At 37.8% G+C, this 16,775-nt stretch overlaps 1 protein-coding gene across 5 annotated transcripts in view; it reads left to right on the top strand.

Moving 5' to 3' along the window:
- The window catches only part of LOC137333039 (cohesin subunit SA-2), a 150,056-nt gene that overhangs the window by 89,865 nt on the left and 43,416 nt on the right, over positions 1–16,775 (top strand). For all 5 annotated transcript variants that reach the window (XM_067997131.1, XM_067997129.1, XM_067997128.1 and 2 more), the window contains 6 exons: positions 1,274–1,391; positions 6,009–6,112; positions 6,998–7,090; positions 9,225–9,314; positions 10,153–10,356; positions 13,109–13,179. In XM_067997131.1, coding sequence (XP_067853232.1) covers positions 1,274–1,391; positions 6,009–6,112; positions 6,998–7,090; positions 9,225–9,314; positions 10,153–10,356; positions 13,109–13,179 — 680 coding nt within the window. The remainder of the gene's footprint in view (positions 1–1,273; positions 1,392–6,008; positions 6,113–6,997; positions 7,091–9,224; positions 9,315–10,152; positions 10,357–13,108; positions 13,180–16,775) is intronic.

The raw sequence follows: 16,775 nt of genomic DNA, 5'->3' as shown, positions 1-16,775 counted from the left end.
GCCTTCTGGAAGTCTAAATACACTACGTCCACTGGTTCCCCTTTATCCACCCGGTACGTTATGTCCTCAAAGAACTCAGGCAAATTTGTCAGACATGACTTCCCCTTCGTAAAGCTATGCTGACTTTGTCCTATTAAATTATGTTTATCCAAATGTTCCGCTACTGTCTCCTTAATAATAGATTCCAAAATGTTACCCACCACAGATGTTAGGCTAACTGGTCTATAATTTCCAGCCTTCTGCCTACTACCCTTTTTAAATATTGCAGCTGGAGTAGCGATAAACACTTACTCCAGACTACTGAAGCGCAGTAATCTGGCTGTTTATGTTGAGCTGTAACACATTCCAAACTGAGCCCATACAGTACTGAATTTACTTTAAACTTTGCAACATGAAAAACAAATTCACTTATTCACCTTCGAGGCGGTACAATGAAGATTCACTGGATTAATTCCTGGGATGAGAGGGTTGTCCTATGCGGAGAGGTTGAGTAGAATGGGCCTATACTCTTTGGAGTTTAGAAGAATAAAAGGTGATCTCATTGTAACATAAGATTATGAGGGGGCTTGACAGGGTAGATTCTGAGAGGTTGTTTCCCATGGCTGGAGAGTCTAGAACTAGGGGGCATAGTCCCAGGATAACGGGTCGGCTATTTAAGACTGAGATGAGGAGGAATTTCTTCACACAGAGGGTAGTGCATCTTTGGAATTCTTTACCCCAGAGGGCTGTGGATGCTGAGTCATTGAATATGTTCAGGGCTGAGATGGATAGATTTTTGGATTCCAGGGGAATCAAGGGATATGGGGATCAGGCAGGAAAATGGAGTTGAGGTCGAAGATCAGCCATGATCTTATTAAAAGGTGGAGCAGGATCGAGGGGCCTTATGGCCTGCTCCTATTCCTTAAGTTCTTTTGTTCTTAACGAGAACAACACTTGTTGAATTATAATGAATAATTTAAACAGTATAACCATCAATTTTAGACATTGTGCTTATAAGAACATTAATGTGAGACTCAGTGGTGGTGTTGGAATTGTTTAAATGGAGAGTTTGTTAGCTTCTGAGAGTGCTAAGTATTGAGTATCCATAGGCTTGCACTTAAAAGTAAACAAAATAGGATAAAGGAGAAATAAATGAAAGCTTAGGTATATTTTTGGAGCCGGCGCATTTGTTCTCACAATCTTGAGATTATGACTTTTTCTCAATGCTGAATTTGTATTGCACTGAACTCCTTTAATTGGATCTAATCGTTTTGTTTTATTTTTCTATTGATAGCTGCACGAGCATGCTGCTTACCTTGTAGATAGCATGTGGGATTGTGCGACAGATTTGCTCAAAGATTGGGAATGCATGGCTAGCCTCCTTTTGGAAGAACCACTCAATGGGGAAGAAGGTAAACTATACATTTAAATAACTTTCTGTGACACTCCACATAAATATCAAAAAGCTGAGCAGTAAAATTGAATTCTGAAAAATGCATACAAAATGTTTTTTTTTAAAAAAAAGTGACTCGTACTTGAATATTACAGAGAGTGCAGTAATGGTTCAAAGTATTCGCATGTGCTATAACCAAAACAAGCTCTCCTGATGGCTTGGTGTGCAATTGCGCTATGCGAAATGATTGAGCCGTACAGACCAGGAAGGTTCCAGGTTGGCTGATTTCATGTGGGATAGTAATGGGATTGTCGCACGTGGCATTGGTGTCCCCTCGGTTAGTGACTAGAATGAACTTGGTCTGGCTTCCCACTGCTGATTGCCATCCAATTATTCCTGTTGGAACTGCATATTTGAGGATAGAATTGGCCTTGGTTGCTATATCCCTAATAGTTGATTAATCAGTTGCCATTTATTATCAAGGCGCACATGTAAACATTAGCCACTTGGGTAAGATACAGCAAAGCTTTTGTCACTCATGTTACTTTATGCCGAATGTAAGAAATATGAGGAGTTGGGGAGAAAACTGGAAAGGGTGGGGTTGCTGATCCTAAATTAAGCCCTCTATTATCTTTGCCCTGTATCCTATATCTACATTTTGTTGAACACATTTATAAAATTTTAATTTTATACAAAGCATCATGTTAAAATTCTTGTACAGTGTATCTTTTTTTAAAAAAAATTACAACTAAAATAAAATTCTCTTTCATATACTTGAATATTACCCACACTCTGCAGTACGAACAATGTAGTACATGTCACAAGTGTAGTTTTCTAAGTGCTGGTTTTTTTTTTGGGGGGGTGGGTGTGGTCAACATGTAATTTTCACATTCTGATTTATAGTGTGCACTAGAATAAAATCTAAACTTTCCCTCGATTTACTTCCAGTCTCAGTAACAGTTATTGCTTTTTAGAATAAGTCACATGGCATCACCACCAACCCCAATGAACAACAACAACTTGCATTTATATAGTGCCTTAACATTGTAAAACGTTCCAAGGCGTTTCACAGGAGCGTAATCAGACAAAAATTGACACTGAGCCAAAGGAGGAGATATTAGGACTGGTGACTAAAAGCTTGGTCAAAGAGGTAGGTTTTAAGCTTCGTCTTAAAGGAAGAGAGAGGGACAGACAGAGAGGTTTAGGTAGGGAATTCCAGAGCTTAGTGCCTAGACAGCTGAAAGTGTGGTATCCAGTGATGGTGTGAAGGGTGTGGGGGATGCACAAGAGGCCAGATTTGGAGAAACACAGAGTTCTTGGAGGGTTGTTTGGCTTGAGGAGGTTTCAGAGACGGGGAGGGGTGAGGCCATGGAGGGATTTGAACACGAGGACAATAATTTTTAAATCGAGGCGTTGGCGGACTGGGAGCCAGTGTAGATCAACAAGCATAGGTGTGATGGGTGAGTGGGACTTGGTGTGAGTTAGGGTACGAGCAGCAGAGTTTTGGATGTGCTCAAGTTTATGGAGGGTAGAAAATGGGAGGCCGGCCAGGAGAACATTTGCATAGTTGAATCTGGAGGTAATTAAAGCATGGATGATGGTTTCAGCAGCAGATAAGCAGAGGCGGGGGCGGAGATGGGCAATAGAGGTGTTAGTCGCCAGTTTTTGTGATGGAGAGAATATGCAGTCAGAAGCTCAGCTCGGGGTCAAATAGAATGCAGAGATTACGGACAGTCTGGTTAAGCCAGAGGTAGTGACCAGGGAGGGGGTTGGAATCAGTGGCAAGGAAACTGAGTTTGTGGTGGGGGCCAAAGACAATGACTTGGATCTTCCTAATATTTAATAGGATAAAACTCTGACTCATCCAGGACTTGATGTCGCACAAGCAGTCTGACAACGCAGCAGCAGTTATGGGGTCAAGAGAGGTGTTGGTGAGGTAAAGCTGGGTGTGGTCAGCGCACATGTGGAATATCTTTGGATGATGTCGCTTAGGGGTAACATGTAGATGAGAAATGGGAAGAGGCCAAAGATAAATCTTTGAGGAACTCCAGCGGTAACGGTACAGAGACAGGAAGAGAATCCATTGCAAGAGATTCACTTATTACGTCTGTATAGGTAAGTGTGGAACCAGGCGAGTGCAGTCCCACTCAGCTGGACAACGGAGGAGTGACAGTGGAGAAGGATGGTGTGGTCAACTGTGTCAAAGGCTGCAGACAGGTGGAGAATGATGAGAAGGGCTAATGCACCATGGACACAGTCACAGAGAATGACATTTGTGACTTTGGGACCGTTTTCGTCCTGTGGCGGAGCAGAAACCTGATTGGAGAGGTTCAAACATAGAGTTGTAGGAAAGATGGGCATGGATTTGGGAGGCAACAACATATTCAAGGAGGTTGGAGAGGGGCGGTAGTTTGCAAGGCCAGAAGGGTCAAGGGTGGGTTTTTTGTGGAGGGGTTGTGTTTAAAAATTGGATAGCCATATGGTGAAGAATAGAATACTAGAGCCTGGTGTTTAGTTGCTTCCAACCTTTATTAACAGAGATTCTCCTTGCACACACACCACACTCTCGCTTAGCTCTCCTGTAAAAAGGATACAAGAGAATCCCCAATTGATACCCACCACCTGAATATAATTAACACTAATTGATGTAAATCATACTGTTAGTGATGACTGATTTAAAAGGGAGTGGGGCAGTACCTGAGGAGAAGGAACTGTTTGCAGTATCAGCTAACATGGGGCCAGGAAGGGAAGTTGGATGGTCAGCAGTTTAGTAGGAATAGGGTTGAGAGAGCAGGAGGTAGGTCTCATGGACAAGATGAACTCCGAGGGGAGATGGGAGAGAAAGTACGGAAAGATGGAGTTCAGGACTAAGGGGAGAGGGGAAGTTTGGCTTGGTGGGCAAGTGGAAGGGAGGGAGGGAGGGAGGGAGGTGGCAGAGGCTGCAGAATGAATGATCTCAATCTTAGTAACAAAGCAGTCCGTGAGCTCCTCGCACTTGTTGGAGGCAAGGGTGAAGGGGGCAAGGGAGAAGAGTTTAAGGAGAAGGTTGGTAGTGCAGAAGAGAAACCAGTGGTTATCTTTGCATTTCAGATCGATCCTGGAGTAGTGAGCAGTAATAAGCTGTACTTTGTATTTCTTACTTAGTGTTCTGACATGTGAACTGGAAAATTTAACAAAAAACTATATTCATTCTTTTCAATTTTGCAAATGTAACTGCATTAGGGAAATACATCTAGGGGGCGGCTGGCACACCAAGCTTTCAATTCAGTATCAAATCCAGCCCAAACTATTTGTACCCACTATTTATGCACAATTTTTAAAAAAAACTCTGCCAGCTGCTAAGCTCTAAATAAGCTTTCAGAGTCTCAATATAGTTTCTAATAAGTATGGTTCCATTGTACAATATGTCATAATTTGGCATGAAGGTGACAGTCTCACTCTGAGCAAAAGTTTGGCTTCTGTGGGAAAATTTGCACAGGTGTGTTGAGGAGTGCTCTTCTGGGTTGGGACTTAAGGCACATAGGGGAAATGTGGAGGAAATTGTGCATTTGGCTGTGATGTATGTGGGAACTGTTTGATGTTGACATTAGTTTCCAAAAATAGAAATGTTCAATTCCCCAGTGACAATGACTTGGCATTTCTATTCTACTACTCACAGAAGAACATACTGAGAGTGCTTTACAGGGGGGCGGAGCGTGAGACAGGAAAAATAAGTTGAGGGGAACAGTACAGTCAAGGAGGGTGTTAAAAGCCTTTTGAAGAGAGAGTAAGTTGAAGTGGTCGAGAAGAGCAGAGGAGTCTCTCCTGAAGAATCTGCTCCAACTTTGGAGCAGAGGTAGTAAATTTCTTGCATTGACGAGGACAAAAATTCAGAATAAACAACTATCCACTATAAAAAGAAAATCTTATTAGAATTTATAAAGTGGGGTAAACAATATTTTGATCTTTTTGACAAATGTCAGTGAAAAATTAAATTCCTATTTTATCAGAAAAAAATGAATTCAGCTGACTACCATCTTTCCCATTCCACAAGTCTTCAATGTCACTTAACTGAGTTAAGAAAGTATTACTATTTAACCAGTAATGCAGATGAGAGGACTTGTGCAGGCCTACAGTAACATTTCTATCACAATTAAAAATGTTCTATTTTGCTAAGAAAGTACTTAAAAATGTATGCATTTATAATTATAATTTGTGGTAGGCCTGAACGTGAGAAAGCTGTTGTTCTGCATATCTAATTTGGATCAGTTGTGGTTTGATATTCAACATCAGAAACTCCTATATGACTTTAACCACTAGTACTTGTACTTCAGAGTATTTTGATTCTAGTGACCCTTGCAGGATGCCACTGAATGTTCAGGAGACAAGCAAGCACATTGTCTCTAATATACTTCATACATACTTTACAGAGCTACATAAAGGACACTGGCAAAATTTAGTGGGAAAAAGTTGTTACGCTTTCATGTTTCATTGTTTTACAGGTTGTATAATGTTACATAGCAGTTGAAATGGCATTTATTTGATGTTGGGTGCAGTTAATAAACAATTGAAAAAGTGGTTTAAAGAAAACAGCTGTTTTCTTCTCTCACATTCCCCTGCCAAAAAATGGCTAACACTGCATTTTTTTTCTTTCCAGTGTTGACTGATAGACAGGAGAGTGCACTTGTTGAAATTATGCTGTGCACAATACGGCAAACTGTGGAGTGCCATCCTCCAGTTGGCAGAGGTTCAGGTAGAAAGGTATGAAACTTCAATAGGAATATCTGTAAGATGGTAATTTATTTCAGTGTTCCTTCCAGTAAAGGAATGTGAAATTTGCATACTTTGTTCACTTGACACTTAGTTAAATTAGATATCAGATTTTGCATCAAACTTGAGAGAGAATATTTTGAGCTGTGTAACTTTGGGGTATAGTGCTTGTGCTCACAAGCTTCTCTGGTGGGAGCAATCTGAGAAAGATGCAAATAAGGGTATTTTTTCCCTTTAAATACTGTGCCAATATTGCAAATCTAATGACATTACTATTTTATCGTCATAGTAGGTAAAATTAATTGTTGGCTTTGTAAGATAAATGACATAACAGTCTTTGTTTTATAACTGGGTATGGATGCATGTATTAAGCTATTAACTTAGCATTTATTGTACTTCACAGAGTATATTGATTCTAGTGACCGTGCAGGATACTGTTGAATGTTCAGGAGACAAGCAAGCACATTGTTCATTTACTAAATTCTGATATCACTTTGTGCTCGACAAAGCTTCCACTAGCAGTAAACACTTTTGATACTGGAAGACAATACATGTTGGCACTCAAGTATTTCCGGAGTGGAAATCTTTTCCACTGGAGGACGATAGATGTGTGACAACAGCAGTTGCACTAAAGAGGGTTTCCAGCTGTGATGAGAGATAAAAGGAAATGCACTTCTGTTTCCAACTTCTGTCTTTCTGCACCTTCGGCCACTTTTCACTTGTGTACATTTTTAGTGATTAGTAGCCTTTAGGAGAGATGGGGAGAAAACTGGAAGGGGAGGATGTAAAGAATACAAGAATATCCGTGTTTACACCATTCTAAAAAATCAGTAACCATAGTGCTTTAAGACTGCACTTTTGCAATGCACTTGACAGGTATTGTCTGCAAAAGAGAAAAAAACTCAATTGGATGACCGGACCAGAATTACAGAACAGTTTTCAGCAGTCCTTCCACAGCTCTTGGTGAAGGTAATCTAATTTTAATACTTCTCATGGCTTTCTCATGTTAGAATATCTCTGGGAATAGAAATTTGCTCTTACCATTGTTGTAATGAAGAATGCCAGGGAAATGTGTGTTCCAGCTTTTAGACCCTAGCAATCCCCCTCGAGCATATTTTTTTTTTAAACAATGGAAAATGTTTGTTCTCTGTATCATGACCAAACATTGGATTTCACTAACTCCATTGCAAATTGGCACCTCCCTCCTCCTTCACACTCAGAACTATGTCTACACAGTGTAGGAAATTCTGAAGGATGCATCTCTATTCCATATACCACACTTGCCACAGAAGGCTTAAGAGATGTGAGGTTAAGATTTTGGCTGTTGGATAGCAGAGGAGAAAAGGAGAGGTGTTTGTAGCTAAACACTCCAAGCTTCCATGTGTAGCGGATATGGGAAGTCCACTTAAAATCATTCTCTGGATAGAATGTCCCACATGTGCAAACTGTCAGCATGGTTCAATTGGTAACACTCTTGGCCCTAAATTAGAAGGGCATGGGCTCAAATTCCACTCCAGGACTTGAACTAATAATTTAGGCTGACAAGTGCAGTACTGAGTGAGTGCTACATCAATGCCTTCCTTCAGATGAGATATTAAACCAAAGAATGTCTGCCTATTGCAGGAACTGTTAAAGATCCCATGCAACAGTGACTGCACTTAAAATTAATTCATTGTATGTGCAGCACTTTGGGACATCCTGAGAGATGTAGTACGGCACTGTATAAAAGTGCTTGTGCTCACATTTTCTTTCTCTCTTCCACCCCTCTGTGATGGAGGGCATGTAGACAAAAGGACACTCCTTCGTGTATTTTATACCTAATGTCCAAATAAGGGTAACAGAGCAAAGATTGATGTGATCAACAGTGGAAGTAATACAGGTAAATAAGGGCAAAATAGGACTGTAGATGAAGCGCTAGTATTGGCATCAGCTAGGTGGGCCAATTGGCTGCCTTTTGTCTGTAATTTCTGTGAAGTGTTCAAGTTGGCGTGGTTGAGTCACAAATGAAATGGATCAATTTATGACATGCAAGAATATTTCAAAACAGGATGGGGACCACTGAATAGACCCAAGAGCTCAAAAGTACTTGTACTGTAAAAAAAAATGTTTTCTGTTGTCGCTTGTTAGTTCTCCTGTTCTGTGGATCGTACCCCAACCAAAAGTAAGGAAGTGATCTGCAACTGGACCCCTGTAAATACTACTTTGTAACAGGGCAGTAAATGCACAAGTGTATCCTGGGGTGATTGTCCTTTCAGCTTCCTCTGCCTTTTACATTTTTTTTACAATAAAATAGCATTAAATGTATGAAAAAATAATTCCATGACCGTTTTGATTGTTTATCTTCGCTGTTGCCCCATTTAACTAATATTGCTTCTGACAGCAACGTCACTGGCAATACTGTCAACGTGACTCTGCTCTCTGGTCCAAACAGTTCTGCTTGAAGAGAGATGTGGTGGAAAGTTACTCAGAAAATATGACAGGAAAACCCAAGTGCTCGTTGATTTGTGTAGAAAGATAGATAGAATTTGCATTTATATAGAGCCTTTCACAACCTTAGGATGTCCCAAAGTGCTTCACAGCCAATAAATTACTTTTGAAGTGTAGCCATTGTTGTAATGTAGGGAAATACAGCATTCAGTTTGTGCGCAGCAAGGTCCCACAAACTGCAATTGGTGGTGTTGGTTGAAGGATAAATGTTGGACAGGACACTGGGAGAACTCTGCTGCTTGTCTTCGAATAGTGCAGTGGGATCTTTTACGTCCACCTCTGGGGGGCAAACAACACCTATATTTAATGCCTTATCGTAAATATGGCATCTCCGACATTACAGCACTCCCTCAGTACTGCACTGAAGTGTCGGCTCAAGTCCTGGAGCGGAATCCACGACCATCTGACTCCAAGGTGAGTGTGCTATCACTGAGCCACGGCTGACATCTTGAGTTAAGGGACCCTGAATCTTTGTCCCAAAATGCTGTTTAAGATATTAGTTAATTTTCTGTTGTAGTTTTGTTCCTATTTACAGTAATCTTCAATTTGTTGACCATTAATTGAATGCTAATTGGGTGTGAGTTTTTGATTTTTTTTTCCCCCACTTTTCGAGCAGTACGCTGTTGACGCAGAGAAAGTGACAAACCTTTTACAGTTACCACTGTTTTTTGACTTGGAGATCTACACAACTGGTCGGCTAGAAAAGGTGAAAGAAGACTTTTTATACACTGATATGTTTGCACAGTTGTTTAGATTACCTCAATAATACAAGTTATACTCTTCATGAAAGTTAGATTTTATATTAGAATTTCAATAGAAAACAAGTAGAATAGCTCCTGTACATTTCACACTATAATTTTGAAAGAGAACAGATGAAAATCCTGTAGTCTCGCTAAAGTAGGCAGTATAATACTAAAATAAAGAAATGGGTGAGAACGTACAAAGTTAAACACAACTTTTAAAACAAATATGAACCTTAAACATAACATGAAATGTTGGAAATACAGACTAGTCCATCTGCGAGAAGATAGGTTCATATTTTGTTGCAGACCCTTCTAACCCATCAGTTATGATGGAGTGTAGACCCAAAATGTTAATGTATGTTTTCAGTTATAGATGCTGATGGAATTCCTGTATATTTCCAGAATGTTCTGCTTTTCTTTATTTGATTACAGCTTAAGTAACTTTTGTTCTTTTTGTCAGTGTTATGCAGCTCCTTCCATGGAGCATGAAAGTATAAGCAAAAATTTTTCAATCTTTGTGCTTATCTTAGTTTACAAGTAGTACTGTTTCACTAAATTGCCCTCCCTTGTGAAGAAACTAAGTTCTTTCAACAATAGCACATGCTTTAAAATAAAAAATATCAAAGATGGTCAAGTCCAGAACAGATAATTTTTCATTGTGCTGTTGAATTGTAATTTCATGGCCGTTTTTTGTGCCAGTTGCTCTAAAGTGAAACTTTATAAGTTTGTGCATTGTAGAAGTTGTTTTAAAATCCAACTTTGGTAACCATGTTAATCCAAACATTTTATGCTTTTTTTAAGCACTTGGACTCCTTATTGAGGCAACTGAAAGATATTGTAGAAAAGCATGTGGATACTGATGTTTTAGAGGCTTGTTCTAAAACTTACCATGCCCTCTGCAATGATGAATACACAATATTCAACAGAGTGGACCTCTCGAGGAGCCAGCTAATTGATGAACTAGTGGATAAGTTCAGTCATATGCTTGAAGATTTCTTGCAGGAGGTTTGTATCTAAAAGGTCATATAGAAATCCTTTTGACAATATGGTTCCATAGCTGCCAGTTGTCTGCATGTGAAAATTCTTCTGTCAGTTCTGCTGTTCTGTGTCAGTTTTAGTGGTGTATGGCATTTAGAAATTTGGTTTAATATAGTCGTTTGTTTTGTTAGCTGTTAATTTTAAAAGAATGTATCATTGGAATTAGTGCACAATTTAATCTTTTCTAATTTTTTTTAAACTGAGTATGTCATTAGTCATATATTTTCTAAAAATGCATCAAGACATAGTCTTACTACCTTAAATTGCTTTTTGTTACTGTCTATTTAAAAAAAGACTACAGTAAATTATGGACAAACTCGCCACAAATTTGTTTTAAATACACTATTATTAATGTAAGTTCAATAAATGTAAAATTTTATGCTGATAAAACCAAAATTGAAACTTATTTCCTTTCATCAGATTGGGACTATTTTGAAAACTGTAATTTAGATACAGAATATAAGAACATAAATCATTTGATGTTAAACTTAATCATTATCATAAATTAATTTCTTTTTAATTTAGAAATTTTTAAAAATGGCTTTCTTTGAAGTGATCTCATTAACTGTTTCCAAAATATTGAAGATAAGGACATCTGACTTTAGAGTTCTGTCATATAGCTCTGCTGGAGCTGGCAATAAATTTGTAGTGACTTTTAAGCATTGGTTTTTGACTTTTAAGCATCAATCAGGTTTTCCACAGAGGAGAAAATCATTTACTTAAAGTTTCCCCTCTTCTCTAAATTATCACCTTTCTACAGTTTCAAACCAAAATGACTGAATATAAATTATTACTGAATCAGATATTTTTAAGTGACAAAACTTTTAAAAATTAATGGCCCAAATATGGCTGGAAATATAACGGCGAGTTCATGATGCACGCCGTTATTAATGCGTAAATCGTCCAGCAAGTTTAGGCAAAGAAGACATGTGGTGTGAGTTGAGAATCGCCGTAAATTGCTGGTCAATTTACGCCGCTTTGCCGTTTGCCTCACACAAATGGCAGTGCGCCCTCAACCTCCCCATTATTTTTAAGAACTTGCTGGATTTGCACATTAATTACCCATTAAACTTGCCACAGAAAGTTAGGGCTTGTACTTAACAGTATATGTACTCTTAACGATGTGATAATTGTTACTGCAATGCCAATTAACCTCTCTGGCCCAGAAAGGGAACAGTTTAAACTGTTGAGTTTCATTCCTGCATGTAGTAAATTCTTCTTAGAGATTTAAAAAATTTTAAATTTTTACAATTTTTTTCTTTTACTTTTCCTCTTTTTCTCAATCAAATATTTCTTTCTCTCTTATTTATCTTTCTGTACCTGATTTGACTCTAATTCACCAACTCCAATTCATCCTCCTTCTCTGTCGTTCCTGTTTCCTTATCAATCCTTAAATCTCATTGGTTAAGGAAATAAATTGTAGGTCCCGTCGTTCCCTAAGGTCCCAGATGCCCCATTGCCCTCGCACCTCCAGCATCTTACAGGGCAAAAATTTTTTGAGCTGAAAGGTTATGAAAGAAGTCTAACAAACCGCACATGCCGCGAGATGCCCCGCTGCAGCAAGATTTGGGCCAGTATGTTTTGATTTGTATTTCAAAGTCTCTTTAGCTGACGACCATCTCATGGCTAAATTTTTTAATACTTCTGTGCTGTTGACCAGCTGATATTCTCTGCCTATTGTGATATATTCCATCAGTTTCACGCTTAAGAAAAGTTTCACATTCTTGAAAACTTTTTAATAGTTGTTAGCAGTTTTCAGAATTGTTAAGATGGTGATAAAATCAAATATTCTTTCCCTTTACCAATTTGTGTGACTTTTTGAAATTTGTTGAGCTTTATGAACTCAGCAACTTTTAAAAAGTTTGCTTTCATTCCCCTCACCTAATAATCTTATAAGAAATATAAGCTGCAGGAAATGTTTTTTTGCCATGGGTAACAGAAACACTTCAACACCTCAACTGAATTGGCCATTTCTGGAAAATGAGCCTGGAAAGTGAGTGTCAGAGGGTTGCTCAGCCAAGCTCTATCTTTTGAACACCCAGAAACAACACACATACTTTCTAGCAGAGGTCACTGTATGGTGATCAAGAGTGTAAACTGGCAATGTTTAATATTTCAATAGAGTTTGGCGTTTCTTATGATTGAGAATTCAATTATTTTATGTATGCATTTGGAAATTATCTTTTATATTTAAAAAAATGTGGCACTGATGAGACCTTGCCAAGTGGCAGTGGCTTTGTCTGTTACTACCAGTATGTCTTTTGAGAGTTAACTGTGTTCAATTGTCACTCAATTTCTGTAAAATTCCACATTGCAATTTCCATTTTAGTGCGATATGATTTTTTCTCCTATCTTTGCACTACTGGGCTGAGCTGTAGACTGGGAGGTTTCAATATACATTAATATCTTAAATGTTCTGCGAGGAAAATAAATGAAGCTTGTAAATCAAAAATAGAAAGATCTTTTGCGGAGAATTTGCTATGTCCCCTTAATATATTGGTAAGATGCACATATAAAAAAAATAGTTTTGAATGAGTTTGTATTCTGTTCCTATTGGTGTTTTCCTTAATGGGAGGTCTATTTGGTTAATTTTTACAGAATAAAACCACATTTATGCATACAGACATTTTGGTGGGGGAGCTGGGAAAACTAAAAGCAACTTTTTAGTCAAAACTTATTGATTTGGCACATTCATTGACTAATTTTGGTACTGGAACAGGATGAAGAACTTGATGAGGATGATGCTTACCAGGTCCTGTCCACATTGAAAAGGATCACTGCCTTCCACAAGTAAGGACAGTTTGTGCGTGTGTGTTTATATATTTACTACTTATGGTAATTCAGGCGATGCAACTTTTTGTAAGGTTAGGAACATCATACCATGAAAAAATAGAATGTAGGTGTGTGTGTCCTGTTAAGGCTAGAAGATGTAATTGGTCTGCATTCTTGAAACGAATGGTGTGTTTACTTAGAGGTTAGGTTGGAGATGAGAACCCTGGCTTTATTTGATTGACAGATCAATTAAATTGGAGACATTGGGGAAAGTTACAAAGAGGGAGTTGAAACACCATTGTAAGATTGATTTTCATTTGTAAGAAAGAGCAGAATGCAAATAATGGTGTAAAGTTAACCCAATTTGTAAAAATTAGTATTTTAATACGTTTAAACTTTTCTACATTTGCAGTAAGTTGAGGAGTTCAATTGTTTTAGTTTGTTTAAATTTCCTTCTCCATGGTTTCTTGAGAAAGTGGAAGTGAGCACAAGAAGGACCAGGGCTGGGATTCAAGCGTGTAGAAGAATGTTCCAAGCAGATGTGGTAGAATAAATTTCCTTAGTAAATTTGTATAGATTAGAATAACTTTGCTGATTTAAGAATGACACAGAAGCAAACATGAAGTGTATGATGACGCATACTATGCACAAGAGTTTTAACATGTTACTAGTCAATCTCCAGTGACGTTGGTCACTGTGTTGAAGGTTTTATAACAGCAATGGGATTATGTAAAGTAGTATTATCAGGGATACTGACTTAATGAGCAATTATTTATCCAGGACTCAACTTTTTAAAAAATAATGTACGTGTGTTTTATTTCCATGACCTTCTAATTCATTTGTACATGTAATCTTAATTTTGTAAATCTGGGGCTATTTATTGTTTTGGTTTGTAGAGAAAAGTCCTATTTCTGAAATTGGGTCTATTGTCCACAACATTTCTAATGGTATAATTGCATGCCAACTTCTGAAATGGTAGGATTTAAAATGGAGTTTTGAGCAAAGTGTTTTATAATTGACCTACTTTACAAAACAAAATTCCCTTTTTTAAAAATATATAATGGTTTAACGCTGCTGAATTTTAATCCTAGTATAAGAAAGTGTATACCAAAGACTTATGCAATTAGGACCGTAATCAATTGTTGGACTAAACTTTGTAGTTACTTTTGAATGGGATCTGCAAAGCTAAAACAGATTAATGAGCTGTTCATCCAGATGTATGTTAAGTACAGGTGTTTAGTCCACAATACTGGTTCTGTTGCTTCTGTAGCTGGAGAGCGGTGCCCAAAGAATCCTTGGGACTGTTGAGCACTGCTGTCCTTGCTTTTTTTTTGTAGCTGGACACAAATCTTTGTTGGACCTAATGGAAGCCAGTAGGAAGAAGGCTTACATTTTGAGCTTGCTCTTTACAGCTCTTGGGACTAATGAAACTGTAAATATTAGATGTTGTATAAGGAATGATGTTTGCTTCCTCTATTGTTGAGAGTCATCTGTGGGAATATTATGCACTTGCCACTGATGGTGTGCTATTGAAGTAAAATCACATTGAGTACCCTCATACAATGCAGTTTAGTTAATATCCTACAGTTTGTATAGTCTAGGAATTGAGATCCATTTTGTAAGATTGCCCTCATTCTTGGAAAGCAGCCTCCACATTCTGAAGTCCTGTCTATTCCTGTTGTGTCCCTTTTCTTCTGCCAATCCCACATACTTATTCTCTGGGTGCTGCTTGTGTTGTCAAGTCAGAAAACAGAACACATTATAGAGTCTCTACTAATTTTCTCTTCATCTAGTACAGTATTTGCATAGCAGCACATAAATACTGATTTAGCAGAACATTTTAAAGGAGTCCTTTGAAGACTAAAAAATGCATTCCAGAAGAAATCTCTAATGGTTATACCTTCTGGTGTCACACTTATTGCATTTGTTTGCTACTTAACTTAATATAAAGCACATTTAATCCTTAGACTGCTGATAGTTCCGAGGAATTCTATATTCCTTGGGCTGGTCATTTTTTGCCCCTGATTTCAGCTTGCACACTGAACAGCCTCCTAATATACTACACTAATAGTGCTATTGAGATATCAAGAGTAGTTTTATGATTTTAATCTCAAAAATGTTTTTATACTGCTACATTTTTTTCTTCCTACTTTGATGTTCTGTCCTTCTCCTGTATTCATATTTTAACTTTTATGTTATCTCTTATCTATTTTAACTATCATACGTATTTATGTATCTTATTTTCTAAATTTAGCTGCTTGCCTGTGCATCTACCAGCCTGCACTCCATTCTTGAATTGGAATAAATATCTCTCAAAATTTAGAAAAAGAATGCTTCCCTGTTACTAGTACAGCTAGTAACAATTTGCATTTATATAGCAACTTTAATGTAGTAAAACATCTCATGGCGCTTAGTGCCATGAATAAAAAGTTAAAAAGCTGGAAATCTGAAAGACATATGGAAAATGTTGGAAATGCACAGCAGGCCAGTTAGCATCTGAAAAGAGAAAAGATGGTTTAAATGTTAATCCATCTTTTCTCCTTTCATAGCTAATGAATCTGCTGTGCCTTTCTAGCATTTTCTGTTTGTATTTCAATATTGATACCATTGGTTGGTTTTCTAGATAACAGAGGGAAGCACATAAGCTGAAAATAGTTTTTTCAGTGGTAGCAATCCAAGTGTTAAGACGAAACCATAAACAGAAGTCGGAAATTCCATACCGCACTGGGGATATTCATCTATTGAGTACATATATTTTACATTAGTTACTTCTGTTTGTGCATTCCCTTGTTTAGAGTGTTATTATGTACAAAACATCAAAAAGTGCCTTTATATTTAATCGTGTGGTGTGCAGGTGGGTGAGTCAAACATCTTATTGAAGTAACAGGACCCATACCTGGCTAAAATGAATATAAGTGTAGTGTCAGGCGCATGGGATATTTCATGAAAAAACATTGATTCTAAATATAACAAAAATTAATATCACCAGTATTTTTTTAATGTAATTTGCTGACCTTGGTGAAACATTGGAGTTCAGATTGTCTTGTGCGTTATTGATCAGCAACAGATATTGTACAACATGTTTTATAAAATGGTTGATTTTTTTAGAAGACAATTTAATGCATTTAATAATAGAGAGCTTCTTGACAACCATTTTTTAAAAAAGTTACTGTCAATAAAATGGGCTAAATGTACACTGATTTATATTAGAGAAAAATACACTGCTGTTCAGCTTTTCTGCTCAACCCCCCCCCCCCCCTCCACTGCCTACCATATCTATGCACAGAGGAGAGCATTAGTGTTGTATCCAGATAATACATAAAATGGTATGCCTATCATGACCTGTGCAATGTTACATGAAGGAATTGGCTATTGATAACTTTTTTTTAACTAGGACAGATGTGCCGTAAAATCCTGTGATTCTGTTTCAGGAAAGTGGTGTAGACATTTGTGCTGCACCCTGTCTTTCCCTCCCCACCATCCCCAGAAGCCCATCTGAAATATCAGCATATTTACACAAATGTTTGGTAGAAATTTACGCCATTTAGGTCATAAATGTTTGGTGGTACAGTGCGTTGCATCATCAATAACATAACCCAAAAAGTTTTTTGAAG

The sequence above is a fragment of the Heptranchias perlo genome, chromosome 15, assembly GCF_035084215.1.
Source record: "Heptranchias perlo isolate sHepPer1 chromosome 15, sHepPer1.hap1, whole genome shotgun sequence".
NCBI lineage: Eukaryota > Metazoa > Chordata > Chondrichthyes > Hexanchiformes > Hexanchidae > Heptranchias > Heptranchias perlo.
This window is presented reverse-complemented; position numbering and strand designations above follow the sequence as displayed.